General features: G+C 33.8%; 2 protein-coding genes across 4 annotated transcripts; one reads left to right on the top strand and one right to left on the bottom strand.

The window, feature by feature from the left end:
• The first annotated feature begins 3,428 nt into the window (after window positions 1–3,428).
• LOC125186321 (DNAse I-like superfamily protein) lies at window positions 3,429–5,550 on the top strand. The gene is made up of 4 exons (XM_048082672.2): window positions 3,429–4,211; window positions 4,544–4,751; window positions 4,834–4,963; window positions 5,048–5,550. Exons 1-4 carry the CDS (start codon window positions 3,544–3,546, stop codon window positions 5,305–5,307), a joined length of 1,266 nt encoding a protein of 421 aa, XP_047938629.1. The 5' UTR covers window positions 3,429–3,543; the 3' UTR covers window positions 5,308–5,550.
• A 538-nt stretch (window positions 5,551–6,088) lies between these two features.
• LOC125188918 (sugar transporter ERD6-like 7) lies at window positions 6,089–9,304 on the bottom strand. 3 transcript variants are annotated; one of them, XM_089059568.1, is made up of 18 exons: window positions 9,123–9,292; window positions 8,852–9,031; window positions 8,709–8,771; window positions 8,462–8,551; window positions 8,302–8,361; window positions 8,146–8,211; window positions 7,995–8,060; window positions 7,846–7,921; window positions 7,699–7,763; window positions 7,532–7,624; window positions 7,380–7,460; window positions 7,219–7,303; window positions 7,028–7,134; window positions 6,883–6,942; window positions 6,758–6,811; window positions 6,614–6,673; window positions 6,434–6,548; window positions 6,089–6,359 (listed from the first exon to the last, which is right to left on the bottom strand). In XM_089059568.1, exons 1-18 carry the CDS (start codon window positions 9,180–9,182, stop codon window positions 6,241–6,243), a joined length of 1,500 nt encoding a protein of 499 aa, XP_088915694.1. In that variant the 5' UTR covers window positions 9,183–9,292; the 3' UTR covers window positions 6,089–6,240. The 3 variants fall into 3 exon arrangements, 2 of the variants coding, with proteins under 2 accessions (XP_088915694.1, XP_047941976.2); XR_016130865.1 differs by lacking the exon at window positions 6,089–6,359 and having other exon boundaries at window positions 6,440–6,548; window positions 6,614–6,699; window positions 9,123–9,304; XM_048086019.2 differs by lacking the exon at window positions 6,089–6,359 and having other exon boundaries at window positions 6,440–6,699; window positions 9,123–9,304.
• Window positions 9,305–13,202: the final 3,898 nt, after the last annotated feature.

The raw sequence follows: 13,202 nt of genomic DNA on the forward strand, positions 1-13,202 counted from the left end.
TACTATAAAATAAAATTAATGATTATTACTAACGTAATGAAGTAATTATCATTTAATTCTTGTGCATCGCACAAATGGAGGAGTTATTAGCAATCTCGTCAAAATAAACATTAAGCTTCTATGAATCTTGGATTAGTGATGTTTATATTTGTAATTTATGTAACCAACATCTGTAAAGTGGCAGAAATACCCAGTTTTCTCCATAGTCTCATCACCAATTTATCAAATTGACAAGGACACACACATACTTTATTCAATTTCTAAAATTCTATTGATTTAAATTTGCCAGTGACTTATTTCATATGTAAAGAGTTGAGCTATTGCCTATTTGTAATTGTGTCAATGATATAAACTAAAATCCCTTTTCCATAAAAGGTGGGCCCTATTTCTTTTTCGTGATAAATTTTGCTACCTAAATAGTGTGTTCTACAATATGGGGATGGAAATCAATGTTAAGTGAAATTCGAAAAACCTAGTAAAGTAACATCTCCGTTCCACAGTAACAGAGACATTTCATTTTACACACTTGTTTCTAAAAAAAAATTATAAATAATTAAAGTGGAGAAAAAATAAAGTAAGAGAAAAAATAATGTAGAGAAGAGTTTTATCTATAATATTATCTCTCTTAAATTACTTTTTCTTCACTTTAACTATTTATAATTATTTTTTTCAAAATGAATACGCAAAATGAAATGCTTCTATTACCATGGAATGGACCATGGAATGGAGAGAGTACTAACTTTTACTATTACTCATGTATTATTAATGCAAGTTTTGGGGTTTGCCGTTTGCGAATACAGCCTCTGAAAAATGAAAGTTCCAAAATATATTTATGTCAATATATAATTAATATTATATTTTTTGTGTTGGTGTCTATTTAATTCCCTCTAGTAGCATTTTTCCAACTGGCATATCTTACTAGATTTAATAAGGAGGGCCAACCAAGCAAGAATCTAATAATTTTTCTGTATTTTTTTTAACAATATGTGTACAAAATTGTAGTAGTATATTTCTTTGAAGATTGTCGATTTCCAAGTAGCTAGCAAGTGGAACTGAAACAGATATATACCGATACAATGACAAAAGTAAAACGCCAAATTAAAACGTACGTCGCTCCCAATTAATTAGTAGGTGGAAAATGTGGAATATATATGCCACGACAAATTAGATATTAATTTCAAGATTTATGTCTATTCACAAATGTAATTAAATGAATACATGAACCTGATCAAGAACAAAATCTAAATTTCATGCTATTCATAAAATTATTGGAACGAGCCTGAAATATATAATATAATTTCGAATAAAGGTGGGGCCCTTTTACTTTTAGTAGTGGTGCAATGAATTAGAAGAGTGGGGTTAGCTTACAATTTTGTATGGTACAGGAAGGTTTGTGCTCCACAAATTATTAATCGTAGTACTTCATTTATATTTCCATTCAATAATTCATATATAAAAGGTATTGTTGTAAATTTCATACGACAAAAAGACTTTCCACATGCAAATGGATATCATATCTCCATCTAGACCTTTTCATGATCAATATTTGAAAAAAAAAATACCATCAATTTAAAAATGAAAAATAAAAATAAAATTAAAAAGAACATCTAGCCAGCATCAATCCATTATACATTTATACTAGTACATATTTTAAAGGCAACTTGTCTTAATAAAAAGATAGCGTTCTCAATGAAGTATACTATATGCATTATAGGCTTAGTCAATGAGTGAGCTTATTAAAGAGAAGTTAGTATGTAGTGCATATAATAATGAATGGAGTGCTAATATACTATAATTAGCATCATTTAAACAATTACAAAATATAAGAGGATCTTCTTCTCTCTCTACTTGTTTTTTAACGATCTAGAGAGTCTATATTAAATATTAAGTGTAGTTGTGCTTTCAAAGTAATGTTACCATGGTTAGTTTAAGATGCAAATTAATATAATCATGATTAATTAATGTAGTATCTAGACATCCAATTATCCAAATTATGTGGTTTATTTAAGTCATATAGAAATTTCAGATATGAAATTCGAGCAATTACTAATAATATATACTCCATATTTGAAATATATACTACTTTATTAGTATTTAATTCACGTTTAATATGTAAGTTTATGTATTTAACTGCAATTACACTGAATGGAGTATAAAATAATTAATACTAGGTACTAATATAGTACTATGATTTAAATGGATTAAAAAGATAAAGAGAGGATATAGAAAGAGAATGCATGGGAGTTTAAGTCGCCGTGTTTTTGGTGACGTGGCGTTGCATGCATTGCATTGCATGGTCTGTCACTCACCTACATTTCAATAATTTACTATTTAATTGACTAATCATAAAGGTACTTTCCAGTCACAAATAAAATGATAACTACTTAACATTTTAATATTTGGTAGCAGTTGGGTGTTTAATGTGTTGTTTTTAATAATCCAAAGTTATAAACTGTCCAAACACATACTACTCATCCTTTCATCCCCATGTTTCCTTCTTGGAGCAGTTGGCTATTTCTTCTTCCATTGTGGGCCAAACTCCAATTATTTTGCCTTCCATTTCTTTTTCCTCCTCCTTTTATAGATTCTGAGATAGCTGTGATTTTCACCTTTATCATATCATGTACCATTACTGTTGTCAGATATAAATAAAAAATAAAAAATTCTAACATAATACTAATGTGGTAGTATAAAGTAAAATTGATAGAGAAAATAGAATTGGATTCAATTTTTATACTATATTTTTATCATAATAAATACTCATAAATGAAATGTCACACACATTTACTTAGAATAGTAAAACTGAACATACCAAAATAACAGTATAAAATATTTAAGAAAAATGTTTTGGAGACATGATGGCATTGCCATAATAGGGTTAAAAGGGTAATTTAAGATTATATTAGATTTATAATTAAATTTATGTTATACATAAATACTATTTTACCTTTATAATAATGAACGCTCCACTTGCTTTTAATTAAGGAACGTATTGTGAGCGTGTTAATGAGCTTTGTTAAATTAAGTGCCTAACATTTAATTACATTTTAATACTATTTCATTAGTTGTCTAGCTCTCTCTCTTCTTTTCTATTTCATTATGTCTTTAAATCCCTACCCAATATTTTATACGATTGTAGAGAGTAATTGTTATGGGATCCTTTTAACAAATATAATTCTTTGTATTCTTTTATAAATTTTTGTTTTATTAAGTCCTTATTAACACATTTTAATTAATTAGATCTTGTTACAATATTTATTTCATGAAATATTTATAGTATCTTTAATTTGATGGATTATAGTATTTAATTAAGTTTTGTTTAGTCAAATGAGATGAAGCTGTAAATCTGAAATGAAAAGCTAAAGATGAAATGATTGATGATCGTCAAAATTAAAACGCATTGACCTGCCCAAAAGTCACCTGCCCTCTCTATATTCAAAGACTGACAACACATTTTCAACCTCAAACTCTCTCTCTCAATTTTCACTGAATTCACTGCATATCATTTCCATCATCTCTGCCTGCAATCCATGCCATAATCAAATGCTCAAGGTATTCAATAAGAAGCTCCGCCGCCTCTGCTCCCGACTGGGGTGGCCCCGGCGCCGCACCCGCCGCTCCCGCCCCAAGATCGTCGTGAAGAAGCTCGGCAAATCCACCTCCAGAGCTCCCCCCGATTCCGCCATCCACCCCAGCTCGGAATTCGGCGCCGCCAAGCCGATTAGGTTCGTCACATTCAATGCTGCCCTCTTCTCCATGGCACCAGCTGTCACCACACCAGAACCAGATCAATTTATCGCCTCAAAATCACTCAAAGGCATCCTGAAACAGTCTCCCCTGCATCCCGCCGCCGCCGCCCAGGACAGGCAGCAGAGGTTCGCGAGGTCGAGGCTGAGGGTCTCGATAAACCTCCCCGATAATGAAATATCGCTCAAGAGGAGCGGGCAGCTGAGCTTCGACGGGAAGACCAGCGGCAGGGGAAGAGCGGTGGCGGAGGTGCTCAAGGAGCTGAATGCGGATGTGGTGGCGCTGCAGGATGTCAAGGCGGAGGAGGAGAAGGGCATGAGCCCGCTCTCCGATTTGGCTGAGGCTCTGGGGATGAAGTATGTCTTTGCTGAGAGCTGGGCGCCCGAGTTCGGCAACGCCATCCTCTCCCGCTGGCCGATCAACCGCTGGAAGGCCCACCGGATCTTCGATGACACCGATTTCAGGTTTTTTTTACTTTTTTTGTATACTATTTTTCATTGCTCGCCCAAAAAAGGTTCATATCCTAACACTTATGTTGTTTGTCTTGATCAATATGATGCTATTTTTACTCGCACAGTATGGATAGAGTTGATTGGTCAAAAAAATATTAGATGAGGTTGGATTAGGATCTTGACATGAGAAAGAGTGAAAAATGAGCTGTAATAAAAGAGTGTGTATCGGTAGTATATGCAAATCTAGCTGGTTTGAATAAATAAAGAATCTATGCATGTGACCTTCAACTAAATTCAGATTTACTACTACCAAATATGTAAAAAGAAAAGATATTTTGGTGCAGGAATGTACTGAAAGCCACAATTGATGTGCCACAAGTAGGCGAGATCAACGTGTTCTGCACACTCCTCGACCACCTAGACGAGAGCTGGAGGATGAAGCAAATGAACGCCATCATCCAGTCGACCAGCGTGCCACACATTCTAGCCGGAGGCCTAAACTCCCTAGACGAAACCGACTACTCCCAAGATAGATGGACAGATATTGTCAAGGTCAATATCATATCATATCATATATACACATTCTTGCTTGGTAACAAATGTTGATCATCATTCTTACATGTATATGCTGCAGTACTACGAGGAAATGGGGAAACCAACGCCCAAAGTCGAGGTGATGAAGCATCTAAAGAGTCGAGAATACACGGATGCTAAGGATTATGCAGGGGAGTGTGAGTCTGTGGTGATGATAGCCAAAGGGCAGAGTAAGAGCTACTAACGCAACGCCTCTTTTGCAAGTTCAATTCATTTTTTTTCCGAGTGATGTTGAAATATATAACATGGTGCAGGTGTGCAAGGGACGTGCAAGTATGGGACGCGAGTGGACTACATATTATCATCAGCAGACGCACCTTACAAGTTCGTCCCAGGCTCATACTCGGTGGTCTCATCAAAAGGGACTTCTGATCACCACATTGTGAAAGTTGATGTGATCAAAGTAGGCAGCAGCGGTGCTGAGCAGAAGGCACGGCTGCAGCAGAGGAGGCCGACTCTCAAGTTTACACATTCTTCGTCTCCATCAAAGGCTGTGTGGAAGATGCATTCATGAGGAATACTTTGCAAAAAATATCTCTTTTTTTTCTTTGATTTGATATGATTTGGTTAGCTGATTTAGTTTGATGATTGAGAGAATAGAGAGGTGGTGATAAATTTTAATTATAGGCTGCTTCCTTTTGCACATGAGTTTAAATATCTGATGTAGAGGGGGTAAAAAGAGTGCTAAGTTCAAACATGAAATGTGACTGTGATTGTGTAGATAGATTCATATGTGACTGTAATTTAATTTGTTTCACTTCTGTGTTCTTTGTGCTGTTTAGTTGTGTGTAACATTATATTGAATATTGATATTGATAGTATTGTGATATTACCATTTAATTGGAAAAAAATAGTGTTAAGCTTGAATAAGAATATGGCCTATTTTCGGTAATGGGCCCAGCTTTTATATGTGGATCTGAGCTTGTATTATAAAATTCCAAGTGGACCAAATTTCGAAATTCCATCATTAAAAGCTTGGGAAAAAACAAATTACATTTCATGGCGTTTGTGAACAATTAAATTATATTTTACAAAGCAAATTAAATTTTGTGATATTGTCTTTTATTTTTAGTCATCGTACATTAAGCTCTCATATTTCATTTTTTTCAACTTGTTGAAATTTTTAATGCCACTAGTCATTTTTTGGGTTGCTAGTAGTAATATATGAATTGATTTTCATTCACTAAAACCAATAAATAGCTTACCGAAGAAGCATGCCAGAATTTATGTAGTTTAGCGGATAAGATGCATTAAATGAATTTTATCCAACTTTTACGATAAATTGAATTGGTCACTGAAAACAAAAACAAAACTTGATTTTCTTTGAAAGTACAATAAATGATCACGTTTCAACCAAGAAGAAGGAATTGTGTGTTACAGCAGAGAGTTTGCAGTTTTATTGAATAATCGTTGGGTTGTGAGAGCAGCAATATTGAGATGTAAAGTTCTATGATGAGTTGATTGCTGCTTGTATCTGCTCAAGAGTTCTCCCCTTGGTCTCAGGCACCACCTTTATCACAAACACAATTGCAAGTGCATTCACACTTCCATAAAGAATGAATGTTCCTGCAATAATCCCATTACATTTATCACTCATCACAAACATTCAACAATATAATAAAAGCAGCCTAGTTTCCTACCATAGGAGCTCCAGCTCATGAGGAAGTTGAAAGTGTAAGAACAAGCCCAAGCACCAAACCAGTTCACCAGTGTGGCAAGGCTTCCTGCAACTCCTTTGATGTTTATAGGGAATATCTGCACGATGCTCCTCGTCTCATTTCAACATGTTTATCACAGACTGTTGTAGAAAGTTTTCATACCTCAGACATCACCACCCATGGAACTGCTCCCATTCCAGCTGAGAATGCTCCTATGTAAACCTAGTACATATCCACAAACACGAAACCTTTCTTCACAAATATTCCTGCCTTTTTTTATGAGATGCAATGCAACTGCAAACTTACCAATATGCCACTCACAGCTAGCGCTGGAGCTGCACCGGGTGCTATTCCATACTCCTGATACCGGGGTGTCTCCTCCTCAATAACTTGTCTCACAAAAATCGAAAAAGTAAATAGTATTTACTTACCTTGACAAAGAATGAGCTCCCTGTCAGCAGACAGCCTAGGACCAGTCCTGATCCCGAAATCTGGACAAAAGAACAAAAGACATTCTTGCTTCAAAATTTAACAACCATTGCTACTTGTTTATGAACAGCTAAAACTGATACTTACCACTAGAAGAGGTTTTCTTCCTGCTCTATCGATGAAAGCAGCGCCTAGTGCTGTGATTATCACCTGAAGAATCGCGTAGATTATAGTTCCAAGGTCAGCTGGGAATCCTGTGTAGCATCACAGCGCATATACAGATTAAATGGTTACGACTTAAAGATTGCAAGGGACTGACTTGTTTCTATGTGTATTACCTGCAGACTCGAAGATACTGCTTGTGTAGAAACAGACTCCATTGATTCCTCCAAACTGTTGGCACACCATTAGTCCTACTCCTATCTGTTTTCATCGAAAAATTGTATGTTGTCATATGAGAGCGAGAAACACCAGCCAAATATCGCTTTTGAAAGGCTACCGTGACTGATCTCAAATATCGCTTTTGAAACAAATCTAGCAGTTTGGCTTTTGGAAGCCTCTCCAGTGTCTCTATGTAGTCCTGTAAGTTATACATTGTCATCTTCACATGTCAAACTATGGTAAAGCTTAGTTAGTTCAGTTTGTGCGTACTTGGATTTCTGCTGCCTCTGCTGATACATCAGCATCCTTTCCCCTAAGCCTACGCAGTGATGACTCAAACTCCTTCTGTTTTCCTTGCTTTGCCTGAATAGATGCCAGCAGCATGTAAGCTTTTTTGTTTTGAGCCTAATATCTAAGACGAGTAATCATGTTCTTACCAGCCATCTCGGAGACTCTGGGATGATGCTGAGACCTACTAACAGAACAGCACAAGGAACTATGCCTGCAACATTTCACAAGTGAGTTTCCTATACAAATTGTATGCATCTAGTATCATAAAATTCTGAATACATATATAATTTTACCTACTAATGCTAGAGTCCTCCATGTCAGCAATGTGCCTATGATGAAGGATACAGATACTCCAGTGCATATCATAAGCTACAAAATTTGAAGATGAGAAATAGCATTACAAACTAAAACTAGTAAAGCAAGAACTCACAGCTATATGTACCTGATTTATGGTTGTCAAAGCTCCTCTTAAATCCTTTGGGGCGATCTCAGCTATGAACACCGGAACCTAGTAATCAAACACGACAGCATTTAGCGTATCTCTATGGCATCAACATTGTGTTCTAGATAATAGCAGTGGGTTTTAATTTTACCACATAAGAAAAGACTCCCATCCCATATCCAGTTGCCAGTCTCCCAATGTCAAGAAGCAGAGCACTCTGTCAAGATTATTACAGCTTTTCTAAATCAAGAAACTAGTTTCATAGAAATATCTGTTACAAGCTACTAATTGTAGTCATGGATGGAACCTCGGCAAAGTAGATCGAAAGCCACCCTGCTGCACAGAATCCACTTGATACTATTATTGCCTGCTTGCATTTTCAAATTCAAAATAGACTTCTAACTGTGATACATAGATTGTTCATGGCAAATATGATGATCTTTTTTCTTGGATCCCAACAAACTCACCCCTTTACGGCCTATGTAATCTGCGATTTTGCCACTTGTGATTGCCCCAATCATCGCTCCAAAAGTCAGTATGGAGCCAAACAATGAGTACTGCAAGGATTTATTTATATAAAAAAAAAGAATCTTGAATCATCCCACTTGAGCAGTTACAAAAGCAACATCAAATTCAGACATCTTTGTTGAAGCATTTGAATGAGAAGCAAAGCTAAAAATGAAGTATTGACTAGATTTGCAAGTTGTGAGCAACCTCAGCTAAGGATAAGTTGACATCTTCTCTGATAGCAAACTGAGTAGGAGATGAATACCCTGCCTGTGAAAACACCAAAAATCAAGAGTGGGGGAGAGGAGGAAGAAGAAGAAGTTAGATTAGATTAGACGGGAGTGACGTACGCAAGATCCGAAGGCGTAAGAGCCACAAACTGCAACAAATGTGCTGAGATACACCATGCATCTATCATCCTTTTTGGAGTGCTTCTCCTCCTTTGGTGCTGCAATAAGTGGAGCTCTAATCTCTACTCCATCGCAGTTTTCGCCTCTCTCCACATCTTGCTTACCAGCCATGGCCTTCTTCTTGGCAAGAAATATGCTGATCAGAATTTGTGGTTGGCGCCATATATACTTGCAGGAACTAACTTTACACTAAAAAAATGGAACTCTATACTTTGTTGACAGAACTGCCCTCAGCAAAACAGCATTCAAGCAACTTGGACATGTGGATCATCGCCAAGGATATTTGTGGGAATCAACAAGCTATTTGTGACAGCCAAACAATATTTTAGTCCTGCTTTTTTTCCCTAGCTGTGCTGATCTTAACTTCATTAGGATGATGCCATTAAGCAGCAGACAAATTAAAATATCTTTTAAGAGTTTGATTCCAATTCAAATACGCCAACAAAACTAGCATATTTAATTCTATTTCTTAGCATACATCAAGATTCAATACGAGTATCACTATATGTGAGAGAGAGTGGTGTGTAAAGTCTGCACGGAAGATATAACCACATGCACTGATCGTAAAATCAAGAATTAGATTGATTGATACAGAGAAAGAGAGATGTATGATAATAATTTAAATTGGCCTTATCTTACTAAATGAGGTTGTCACACTCTATAAATGAATGGCTTTAACTCATTATCCGATCAAGTTGAGTTTTCAACACTTTTTGTTCAATAACTAATTTTTTGAACGAAGAGGAACATTGCAAATATTTATCATATGGCTACTAAAAAGGGCTTCCCCAACACATTATTTATATGTTCATGTATAACAAATTGTGTAACTCATATGTGATGGGTACATTTGTTGGTGCCAAGAATCAGACAACAAACAAACAATAAAAAATGCTAAAAAAGTTTTAGATGCTATTGCAATCAGACAAAGGTAGAGTTAAAACTGTTTTGGGTTTACAGCAGAGAAATTTGACATGATCTATAACAAGTTGCCAAAAGCAAAAATATCTTCACCTTATCACCAACCACAAATGAAGCTCCCCACCTATCACTTTTAGCTGCATTCAATCCATCTCAATACTTGCAAGGCAAAAATATAGGGTAGGGAGGCCTTCTCTATTTCCAGATAGGTAAAGTTCTAAAATGTTTTGTACTTTTAATTAACTAGTGTTAACACCCGTGCTATGCACTGGACATAAGATTTTCAAATCATGAAGATAAATTACAATAAGTATAAACAATAGGAGTAACAAAAAGAAATACCCACTCTCCCCGCTAAATGAACATTTTACATTTGACAAATAATTTTAAACAATTTTAATTTATAATATTAGTGGAGTAAAATAAAATAAAACAAATAACAAAGGGGAGACATGTGAATAAGAAAAAAGAGTATGGTTAGTTAGAATAAGATATAGTACAAATAAAGGAAAATGCACAACTAAAGATCAAATAGTGAGTATTTTTTGAAGTCCTTAGAGAACATCAACTAATGTAGGACTTCAGGAGGAGCTGTTATATTAGGAATCTGAATATTCTCATTCATATAACAAAGTGAATATCTTGGATTAGTTGCGTTATTTAGTTTGACAAGGTGTTTCTCAGTCCAAAAGAATGCACCATGATATGAACACGTTAATCAAGCAACGTCAATATCTCAATATTCCGCAAAAGAAAAAAAATAAGGGAAATATTAAACAAATAGAAAGAAATTAAAAAGGACGAACCAAAAGAAATTATAAAGCGGAAACATAAATAAAAGTTTTCACAATCAATATATTTAATTTTCAAAAAGAAAAGGATAAAAATACCTCCATCTTGATTTAAAATCGATGAATGAAAATTATTGTTATTCACAATACATGAATTACGATGTCAAGAACAACATCAACTATAATTACGGGACTTTGAACGAAACCACCAACATCGGCTACACAAAAAATAATTTAATTTTAGTAGGATGGAAGACAACAAAATATAATTAAATTAAAGAAGGGATCAAAATAAATTATAAAGTGAATACATGAATAAAAAAATACCTCCATCTTGATTTAAAGTCGACGACTGGAAATTACAATTAATCACAATACATGAATTACGTTGATCAAGAACAACATCACTTATAATTATAAGACTTTGAATGAAACTATCAACATCAACTACACAAAAAAATAATATTAGTAGGATCGAAAACAACGAAATATAATTAAAATAATAATTTGTAATAAAAATAAGAAATACTAAAAATAATTTTAAATAATAATTAATAACAAAATAGCAAAATTATTAACTTAAATCATATTAGAATGTATAAATAGATCAAAATTATTAACTCAAAAAAAATGACATGAAATGACCACCTAAAATAACTCATTACTAAAAATAGTATCTAAAATTTACATTTATTTTATTTTCTCTAATTAACAAACAAAATTGCATTACTTAAAATTTTGTACTGTCAACAACAGGGTCAGTTCCCTTAGAGCGAAAAGAGCATAATTAATATAGTTTAAATGTAAATTAAACAAAAAAAATAATATAGTTATAATATTAAATTACAGACCTAGATTAGAAAAAAATCAAGAAATATTACTTCATAAAAGATTTAAATTTGATAAAAAAAAAATTTATTTACTTGACTTATATGAAATAATAAAAGTAAAGAAATAAAATTTGAAAATCGATTTTAAAATTATATTTGCTAAAAAAATTTATACCAACAAATTTTTACTTGACTTATATCTATCTAGGGGAGTGATCAATTGCTAACTCATCACTTAATTGCTAACTACAACTAATTTAAGGCCATAGGATTTTAGAAAACGTGTGGTCTACAATTTGCCACGTGTAATTTTTGTTTTTATTAATAAAATAAAAAAAGATAAAAAAAAACGTCAAATTAGGGTTTTAGATGAAAATGTCAATATAGTGTTTTGGAAATATCAACACAATGCTTTGAGAATGTCAACACAATGCTTTAAGAATGTTAATCCATTGCTTATATTGACATTCTACATGTATTATATTGACATATTTTATATAGTATGTTGACATTTCTGCTTTACGAAAAAATTGAAAAAATTTCGAATTTTTTTTCAAATTTTGACGTCGGAACATATGCATGTATGATATCGTTGGAATCCTTATAAAATTATTTTTAATTTGATATATGTTATATGAATTTAACGTTTTGGGATTTCTTTTAAAAGTTAGTTATAACTAAACATGTAGTTAATTGTCATTAATACCCCTATTGATATTTTATGGAATTAAACCTATGGCTTTATTGACGTTTTTTGTTGATCGTGTTGACATTTCGTGGTTGATGATCTAGGCCCTTAATTTGAATATCTAATGGTTATTATTTAGTTGTAGTTAGCAATTAGGTATTGCGTTAGCAATATAACACTCCCCATCTATCTATCTATACATATATAAAAGGGGAGTTTTGGAGAAATTAACCAAAATGCAATTGTGAATTGTTTATTAAATTTCTTAGAAAATGAAAAGTTTTTAAATAAAATAACATAAATGCTAACCATTAAAATTGATGATCAAATTATATAAAGTAATTCTTCAGTTAACATTATAAATCCAATTAGACCTTTCCCCTACGCAATTAATTTGATGTAATAGAGTAAATAGCATAAAATAGAACAGAACACTTTTTATGGTTTCTTATTTTATTTAATTAAAATTATAAAATTAAATTGGGCCCTTCGTCTACACAATTAATTTAATGTAGTTAATGGCGTACGTTAGTGATAGGAAACATTAAAAATAATTTGTTTATAACAATAGAATAAACGTTTTCTAGACTCCTCATTCTATAATCAATATTCCTAATGAACAGAAGAATTTGAAGGGTCAAATAAAATTTATACGGGAATAAGAAGAGACTCATAAGCTTATAAAACAAGTATAAGCGAATCTCTATATATACCAACAAAATCAATGCATATTTTACACTCTTTGAACTCTTATCTCTTTGTGAAGGGTGCAAGTTTAGACTCGGCTAATAGCATCAGCAGCGGCGAGAAGGACGGTGCTCGTCCGTCCGTGCCGCTGAGCACGGTGCCGTCCGTCCGCTGATGGAGCTCTTCCGTCCGTGCCAGCGGCACAGCGCTGCTCTTAGCTAAGAACACGTCCGTGCCGCTGAGCAGCCCTACGTGGCACGCCCTGATTGGCCAACGGCATAGCCGTTGGCAAATTCGTTTTTTTTATTTTTTTATTTTTAAAAAATTCGAAATTTATTTAAAAAAATATTTTTAAATAAAAAAAAATATTTTCC

This window comes from Salvia hispanica, chromosome 5 (genome assembly GCF_029641045.1).
Source record: "Salvia hispanica isolate PSC_SH4W2 chromosome 5, Shi_PSC_v1, whole genome shotgun sequence".
In the NCBI taxonomy this organism is placed as follows: Eukaryota; Viridiplantae; Streptophyta; class Magnoliopsida; order Lamiales; family Lamiaceae; genus Salvia; species Salvia hispanica.

Bases quoted from the DNA above. Each gene is read 5' to 3' on its own strand.
- LOC125186321 (XM_048082672.2), top strand. From the start codon at position 3,544: ATGCTCAAGGTATTCAATAAGAAGCTCCGCCGCCTCTGCTCCCGACTG. The intron at 4,752-4,833 runs GTCAATATCATA...TATATGCTGCAG, and splicing joins GATGGACAGATATTGTCAAG to TACTACGAGGAAATGGGGAA. The intron at 4,964-5,047 runs GTAAGAGCTACT...AACATGGTGCAG, and splicing joins GATGATAGCCAAAGGGCAGA to GTGTGCAAGGGACGTGCAAG.
- LOC125188918 (XM_089059568.1), bottom strand. From the start codon at position 9,182: ATGATCCACATGTCCAAGTTGCTTGAATGCTGTTTTGCTGAGGGCAGT. The intron at 8,362-8,461 runs GTGAGTTTGTTG...AAATGCAAGCAG, and splicing joins ATTACATAGGCCGTAAAGGG to GCAATAATAGTATCAAGTGG. The intron at 7,922-7,994 runs GTACATATAGCT...CAAATTTTGTAG, and splicing joins CTTTGACAACCATAAATCAG to CTTATGATATGCACTGGAGT.